This window comes from Musa acuminata, chromosome BXJ1-5 (assembly GCF_036884655.1).
Source record: "Musa acuminata AAA Group cultivar baxijiao chromosome BXJ1-5, Cavendish_Baxijiao_AAA, whole genome shotgun sequence".
Classification (NCBI taxonomy): domain Eukaryota; kingdom Viridiplantae; phylum Streptophyta; class Magnoliopsida; order Zingiberales; family Musaceae; genus Musa; species Musa acuminata.
The window spans coordinates 39993624-40002509 of record NC_088331.1 but is presented as its reverse complement, the minus strand read 5'-3'; the positions used below and the strand labels follow the sequence as shown (position 1 = coordinate 40002509).

Sequence of the window (8886 nt, the reverse complement as noted above, 5' to 3'; positions counted from 1 at the left end):
TCTTGGATGAAAGGAGCAGTCCACGCAAAGATGGAAAATGAATGTTCTGTTGCATTCATGCAGAAGAACAACATGAAAATGAATCTGCTCAAAAAAGTAGTAAGATGCAGGAAACGTAATCCATTAAACTTAGCATGGCAGAAACCACGAGAACTCATTGGGAATTTGAAACAGTAGTTTACGTCCGCCGTCGTCTCAACATGCGATTGTCATCGATTTTCTTCATGTCTTGAGCAAATGAGAAATGGAAGGAGAAGGTCCGACCAAAAGAACCAGAAGTCTCAATCAAACTATATATATATATATACACACATTACATTAGATGAGATGGATGCAACATCCTATAACTTAACTAGAGCATTGTTCTTGTTCCAAGAAGTATATTGAAGCAGTAGTTCAATATAGGAAAGATCACAAACAGCATCACAGAGTTACTTGTTTTAATCTGGGACTTGAAATTGGGAACCTAAGAAGGCAGCCAAGAAATGCATAACCATGTCAAGATATGTGTGCCAAAACAACTATATAGAGAAGATTGACTACTGCATAAGATTATACCTGCTTTGACTACTGCTTATAGAAAACTCACAGAAGCATTTTCTTTACCTGCAGAAGAACAATCAGAGGTGTAAATCAATAATTAGTTGGACCTATTAGGTATATTCAGTACCTTGTAGCAGAGTAACATGTGGCATCAACTGAGTTGCATACATTGAAGGATTTCTTTAGTGATATCAAACAGAAATCTAAGGATGGTTAAGATAGATTGTAAGTCATGTTTTAACAAAAATATACAAGCATTGATTCATTTTAGTTCAGATGAGCATGTGTTGGCTGCACAGTAAATAATATGTGCCTCTGACCTATGCACAATATGCACTGAAAAACCATTTGCTTATGTTATTCATTTTGTTCATTTGAATGTACAAGTCATTTGCTTATTGAATAATAAAAGATGACTGGATTGTACATATCCTACATGTGTTTTTTTCAGCTCTGATTCAAAAACCAAGTGGAGAAAGAGAAGCACCTCAATATTCCTCCACATGAAAGCTGGTTTCATTGTCGAGATGCATCATAGAATCTGCAAGTTATCAGCACCAAGAGAAATTACTATTCACTGAATTTGCTACAATTGTATAAAACCATACACGGTCACTACCATATACAACAAAGCTTTTCAAATACATTCCTTCTGATATTTATCAATTATATTTACATTCCTCCCAAACATGAGAAATGAATTTCTTTGCACCAAAGCCATTACACTTAGCAGGCACTCTAACAGTATCAGATGTGATAATGTAAATTGATATGAAAAATAACTTTAGTTCAGGTATAGGATGGTTACATCAACAAAGTGGTAAAAAGACTGCATAAACTGGGTGCGTGCAATCCATGTTTAACTAGAGTTAGCATAACAACAATGGACAGACTATGATGACAAAGGCATTAGCGCAATTAAATTCCTTTAAGATAGTATGTATATGACCTGATACTCAGGAAAAGCAAATACATAAATCACCAGTTTCAGATATGGTATGTATGCACAAAGTAATATCAACCTTCATGGAATTCAGTATCAATAAGTTGCCCATCTTGATGAAAAAAAATTAATAGAAATCTAAATTAGACCTTGTAGTGTATTCAGAGACGAGCTTTGCAAACAAGGATGACTTGTTTTCTAACAATTTTGTTGGACTGTCAATTTCAACAATCACTCCTGCTCAACACAAAGTTCAGATCAGAAAGGGTAACTGATGAGTGAGAAAAATAAGAGAAAAGTCTTTCATCATTTTGTAGGCACTAACCATTATCAAGTAATATGACAATATCACTGTCAATTACAGAAGTTATCCGATGAGCTATCGTTATAACTGTTGATTCTGAGAACTGCTGTCTCAGGGTTTTCTGAATTATGATATCAGTAGTAGTATCTACTGAGGCAGTTGCTTCATCCAGAACAAGTATCTTGCTTTTTCTCAAGATTACCCTGCCTAAACAGACAAGCTGGCGCTGGCCTACACTCCAATTCTCACCGTTTTCAGTTACTGCAACTCAAATTGGTCAGTATAAATAATAAATCAATTGATCATAGAAAAACACAGTGGCAAAGAACCTTTCATTTTATCGGCATATTTCTAAGTTAAAACTAACTGGTAGGAAATTTTATATAGGACTATAAATATCACCACAATTTAAAATCTGATACCTTCAGAGTCGAGCTTCAATTCCTTATTTCTAATCTCTTCTCCAAGTTGACAGCAATCCAGTGCCTAAAAGAGAAAAACATTGAAATAGAAAAGACACATTATGATTTCAAATAAACTTGGAAACAACACTAAAGGGATATGATAAATTAATACAAGTCAAATAATATGCTAGTAAACTGAAGCACCTCCCATATCTGCTCATCTGTATATTCTTCAAGTGGGTCTAGGTTGCTACGCACAGTTCCCTCAAACATAATTGGATCTTGCGGGATAATGCTTAATCTGGATCTCAGGTCATGCAGCCCTATTGTTGAAATGTCAATGCCATCGATGAAAATATGACCAACAGTAGGATCAATAATACGAAATATTGTCTGTATAAGGGTGGACTTGCCACTTCCAGTTCTTCCAACAATTCCAATCTTTTTACCTCCAGGAAGAGTGCAAGTGAGACCCCTTAAAATAAAAGGCATGTCGAGGCCATAACGAACCTGTTCCAAGTTAATTAGTATTAGAAAGAAAAATATGATGGGATTTGCAGCAACTTTTAAGATGTCAATAGAGAAACATTCAGTGTGAAAACCATGATGAGCTTGAAGTAGCACTTTCATGCTGAGGGAGTTGAGTTGTTCTCAAGCTGGAACTTTTGGTAACACACATCCAAGAGGCTTTATATATTTAAACCTTTATTTAGTGATGTAATCACACTTATCATCTTGGAAAGTGATAGATAATGAAAACTAACACTTAAAAGATACAATATAAGCTGGAAAACAAACAAGGAATATCGTAGGAAGGATGTAATTACCTGCAAGCTAAGAAGGTCTATTTCCCCCTTTGATGGCCAGATATGATCAGGTCTGTTTTCATCTATGACAAGAGGTGGTTCACTAGGAATGTTTGTATACTGTAGTATTCTCTCCACAGAAATAATTCCATTTTCAAGCTGGCACAGATTCCGGATGACCCATGTTTGTATCATATTCAGACTAAGCCCATATGTCACTGCAAGGCCAGCAATACCTAGGGAAGAAGACAAAGAAACAGAAAAACAATGGCTAACATGACTTCCATATTTCCAGGAAATTCCAGGAAACACAAATAATGGAACTATATAAAGCAAGTACCAGGATCGATTACACCTTCTGGCATGCTGATCAGAAATATCAGAGAGAAGGCAAATGTAAGGGATGACAACATATCGAGACGAAAACAAAGCCATTGCATAGCACCTGTACTATGGAATTGAAGTCGAGAGAGATCATTTGTCAGATTATAGTTAGTGTTCACAAACTCTTTTTCCTGACCAAAGCTTCTAACTGAAATTGATCCCGACATTGATTCTGCAAAATGTTGGATTACAGGAGCTCTGCAAACCCCAATCAACCTTGATAGTTCTCGTGCAGTAGATATGTAGTATTGCTGAGGGACCAGGATTATAAGAGAACTTTAGAATTTATAGATCATGAAAATAGGAAAAGTCTGAATGTAGAGTAATGGCATAATTATAGTCATGCAAGATGACAAATTCATAGAAGGTGTACATATACTAATGACTAAACAGTCAATTATGCTGTTCAATTTATCAGTCTCACCTAAAAAAAAGACTGTTATATATTACAAAACACTACAGAATTATGGCATAAGGCAATGTGATCAAAGGAGAAATCACAATCCAAATTCTGCCATTATATAATGACATGTTTTAAAAATAATTACCCCTCCTTATTCTGCATTTAATGTCTCCTTGTTCTCTTGCCTGCTGATACTTCAGAAACTGGAATGGTAGATCAAACTAATAGCTTAAATTAGGAACATAGTTTCAAAAGAAAAAATTGACAGTATTCACTTTGTTGATCCAACAGCTTTTTCAGCAATTTAAGCATTATATTAAAAACATATAAAAATGATAGAAAATAACAAAAATGTGGAAAATATAATATGCATTTATCTGATTTAGCTAGAATTTATCTAAAATTGGTGAGAAAAAAATAATGTTTACAAAAATGGGATTGTAACATTTTCATAAAGATAGTCAGATTTTAGAAGTTGCCCAATCTCAATATTGGAGAAGTATGTCGGACCATAGTTGACAAGATCACTTGCTACAACATCAGATGACTCTGGCTGCAGTACTTCCAAGTTTTAAAGAATGTCTTGCTCCCATAATTCACTGTGTTAATAGAAGAGCATTTGCTTTACTAAGACATCAGAAAAATAATATCTAAATTCATCCTTATGCAGGATTTTTTAGAAATGAAACTGTTTGCTTCATAATTTTCATTTTAAGAAGTGAATGAATACAACATCTAGTGCTGATGATACAAGTTTTTCTAACATTATTCACTTCTGTACTTGAAGTAGAGTTAAAAACTTGTAAAACAGATACCTGATACCAAATACAAGTCGCAACCACAGGAATAAAGATGACCAAAACTGGCCATGCAACCTGTGACATGACTGAAATAATCCCCAGAAGATGTATAATTGAGAATGCAAATAATTCAATTTGGAGAGAAATGCCTGTATCTACTCCACCTTGATCAGCTGACACCTGCCCCATTAAACATATTTTAGAGACATAAGCCTCAAAAGAATATTCTCAATGATTAAAAGAAATATAATACTTACTCTATTCAAAATACGCCCAGTAGGGGTGGAATCAAAGAATGACATGGGTGCACGAAAAATGCACATGTGCATCTTATTAAATAGCATTGTTGCAGTCTTATATCCAGCAATTACGAGAAGTAGGGTTCTTATGAGGATACAAGCAGAGCTCCCAACAGCCAATGCTACATATACAGATATAAGCATTGTGCCACTTACAGGAGGTTCCAAGTCATCTGACAGAGGAGACTCCAAAGCCATCCAATAATTGCTACATATCTCAAGGACTTGAAAAAGAATTTGGGAAAATAATATTAACGGAACAAGTGCCCCTTTATATGCCATTGTAATATACCTCCAATAAATCAGAAACCCCACTCTGCCTGTCTCCCTCTCTTCTTCTTGAACAAGTTGACCCCTCGGCCTAACTTCATCTGATGGACCATTTTCTGTATCCTTCAATTCTGCTTGTTGAGGAACAGGTACACTAGATTTTGAGGCAGAAGGACCACCTTGAATAGAGTCACTTGAAGTGTTGGAAGTATGTTTTATCATGTTATGTGCAGCCAAAGCTTCCATATGAGAACCAACCAGTTCCCTGAACTCTGTTCCTGAGTTAATTATCTCATTGTACTTTCCTGCTTGTACAATCCTTCCATCTCTTATGACCTGTACAAGAGAATAATTCTGTCTGGAATACATATGTGAGATAAAGATGAAAAGGCAGCATTACTCACCAGGATAAGGTCAGCTGAAGGTAAAAACTCCACCTGGTGTGTGACATAGACCACTGTCTTTGAAGATAAAAATCCAAGCAAACATTCCTGTAGTAGTGATGTCGTTATTATTTTTAAAGATCAAATATCTTCTTACAAAGCAACATGATATTGACAAAAGAAAGTTTCGTTAATATATTAACAACCATCAAGGTGTACGTATATGAAATTCTTCATATTTTGTAAATATTCAACAAAAACACTTGATATTATAACCATATGGAAAAATAGCTACAGTTTAAGCTATTACCTTAAAGAGATGAGATCCTGTGTGGGCATCAACAGCACTGAATGGATCATCAAACATATAAACGTCAGCATCATGGTATATGGCACGGGCAATTTGTACCCGTTGCTTTTGTCCTCCGCTAAGATTTATGCCTCTTTCTCCTATAACTGTCTGGTCACCATTAGGCATGATATCCAAATCCTTCTTCAAAGAACAAGCTTCTAGGACACTGTCATATTTGTCTATGTCCATTTCCTTTCCGAAAATTATATTGTCTCGAATGCTACCACTTTGAATCCACGGTGACTGGGAGACAAAAGCTGTTGTACCACATAACTTGACAGTTCCAGAAATTTTTGAGACTTCACCAAGAATGCAAGACAGCAAGCTTGATTTACCGGAACCAACAGTTCCACAAACAGCGACCCTCATTCCTTTCAACACTTGGAAATTTAGATCTTTCAGAGTAGGAGTTTTAGAGGAGGTATCCCACACGAAATTACCATTGCTAACTTTGATAGCTACCTCTGAGCTACCTCGTGGGAGCTTCTCTACAACATTTGGTTGCAAATCCTCAAGGCAGAGGAATGATGATATTCTATCAAGAGAAACTTTGGTCTGAACTAACATTGTGATTGTATTTGGAATAGCAAAAATGGGATTTTGCAATGTCCTAAAAGTTGCAAGTGCTGTTAGAATCTTTCCTGTTCCCAATGGTATCCTCAAAAGTATGCAAGCTCCAAAGGCAACTACTGCAACAAAAATTGATGAACAGGAGAAGATAAAAATTGCAGCAGCTGATACATAAGCAATCTTCCACAACCAACTTATCTCAGTTTTTCTCAGTTCCATTATTTTGGATAAGAACTTCATTTCCCAAGCTTGAAGCTTGAGAATTCTCATATTCCTCAAGATCTCTGTTGTAGCCTTCATTCTACGATCTTTAGACTCCATAATCTTTCCTATGTAATTCTGTTCTAGCTTGGCTATGGGAACATTTATCAACATTACAATAAAGGTGGCCGCTATGCCGATTAGTGAAGCAAGCCCCATTTGAGGATATAAGATTAACAAGGCCAGAATAACATGCACTGGGACCGATAACAGATGAAGCATGTGGTAGCTGAAAGAACTAACCCTTGGAGCATCAATAGTCATGTAATTTATGATTTCCCCACTGGTTCGACATTGTCTTGAGCGACTAGAGAGAGTAAGACCCTTTTGGTAGATCATGGAAACAAGGGAGGCCCTGAGTCTGATAAAAACCTGTTGAAATATGAAACTCTCATACCTACTACAAAAACCCTCAACAAGATTTGACAGAATGAACGCCAGAACCAGAAGGTACCCTTGATTTTCAAATTGTCGATCACCACTGAGGTATCGAACAAGGTAACCAATGAGATAGGGGCCAACAAATGAAGCCACAGTGGACAAGAGTGCACTAGAAGTTGCCAACAAAAGGTGTCCCCAGACAGAGAAGATTAATGCCTTTGCCAACATAAATGAGGTAATCATACTATTGGCATTAGCGCTAGTATAAGATTCAAGTTTACTTTTGAATATTGGGAAGACGGTATGAACATTATCATCACTAGCTAATTGTGGAATATCTTTGAGGTCTAAAGTCTTTCTGTGACCAACAGAAAGCAAAGGACTGACCCAGGAGAAGGAAAGGGTACTCAGTATGCCAGCATTTTCGAATTGTGAGATGGCAGCATAGCCAGCCCCACTCACAGTGGAAGATCCATTGATATTACGACCATTCAAGAGAGGTTCCTCATGATTAGTTTTCTCTTCCAGAATCCTCTTACCATAGAATCCGGCATAGTTAAAGGTCAATCCAGCTAGAATTGAACAGAAGTCAAACACCAACTGATGGGTCTTCTGAAATTTATGCTTCTTGAAGTAAAGAATGTCCACAACAAGGCCAGAACAGGATAACAGCAAGAAAAGACCCCACCAAACCCTAAGGAATGTTGGAAACCTATCCTCACTTGAACTGCTGAATTCAAGATGCAAATAAGCAATCATGGCAAACCATGCAGCTGTTCTGATAGCCAAACTAACTTCGATAGCGAGAAGTCGGTCATCATGCTGATACCAGAAGTAGCTCAAAATGCACGTTGGGAGATGAAACAAACCCAAGCTCAGGGAAGTGAAAAGGACTAATCTGTAATACAAGAATTTGCTTTTCGCAACTCCCCTGTGGAAGTCTTTGCCAGAATCACAACACCGGTGGAGCCAAAGAGCAGACAGCACAAGCAAAAAGCAAAGGTGACAAGCAGCAGAGATTCCATAGAGTAGCAATACAGGTTCTAAGAATAACCCGAGAACCCCGCGCACATTAATTAAGACAGTGAGTGAGACGCTGGCAGACATACCATGGCTTTCTTCCAGGAGCAAGTCCATGTCCTCAGTTGCTCATAAACCTCTTAGGCATCAGAAGGGCTTCCCGATTCTTGCATTAGAATCTTGGAGACCTTCCCTTAAAGAGCAAGATGGTGGTGGGTGGGTGGGAGGGAGTGTTTTCTGAGGCAGAGAGGATCAGAGTAGAACCGAAGGCCCAAATTTGACTGGGTACCAGAACTGACGTATTCCGACATGGAAGAAGTGATGCAGGAAGCTTCATGGACAACCTGAAACAACTATAGAGAAACCACAACAACGAGTTTAATCCTTCTGAGACAAGCTTTGCTGCACATTTTATATTACAGTGGATTGGGTGGCAGAGTCGACATGATTCCGACTTGGATGAAGTAATCCCGCAAACCTCATTGCAGACGTAAAATATCAATAAAGAAACGACCACAATGTAAAATATCAATAAAGACGTGCCCTTCTTTTCTTGGACTTTTTCCACGCATCTTCTTGATGAGCTCGACTCTAAGTGAATAGTAGTCAATGAAAAATATCATATATGCATTACTACCTTTCCTCTGATAGCCAATGATCATCACTTTACCTCTGCGGTGCACTATTCATTCAGCTAAAAGCAGATATTTCGGAAGTCTGGCTGCAGGAATAGAAACTGTTGGTGAACCAGCACGGTTTGGTC

General features: G+C 37.4%; 1 protein-coding gene across 3 annotated transcripts; it reads right to left on the bottom strand.

Annotated features, from left to right (window-relative positions):
* Positions 1 to 269: 269 nt before the first annotated feature.
* LOC135674265 (ABC transporter C family member 3-like) lies at positions 270 to 8394 on the bottom strand. 3 transcript variants are annotated; one of them, XM_065183952.1, is made up of 14 exons: positions 5850 to 8394; positions 5561 to 5647; positions 4845 to 5492; positions 4603 to 4767; positions 3341 to 3635; positions 3022 to 3236; positions 2608 to 2704; positions 2399 to 2517; positions 2213 to 2276; positions 1812 to 2051; positions 1636 to 1723; positions 1031 to 1084; positions 559 to 606; positions 270 to 466 (listed from the first exon to the last, which is right to left on the bottom strand). In XM_065183952.1, exons 1-12 carry the CDS (start codon positions 8238 to 8240, stop codon positions 1060 to 1062), a joined length of 4434 nt encoding a protein of 1477 aa, XP_065040024.1. In that variant the 5' UTR covers positions 8241 to 8394; the 3' UTR covers positions 270 to 466; positions 559 to 606; positions 1031 to 1059. The 3 variants fall into 3 exon arrangements, with proteins under 3 accessions (XP_065040024.1, XP_065040022.1, XP_065040023.1); XM_065183950.1 differs by having other exon boundaries at positions 2399 to 2704; positions 5850 to 8383; XM_065183951.1 differs by lacking the exon at positions 559 to 606 and having other exon boundaries at positions 2399 to 2704; positions 5850 to 8384.
* Between the last annotated feature and the right edge of the window lie 492 nt (positions 8395 to 8886).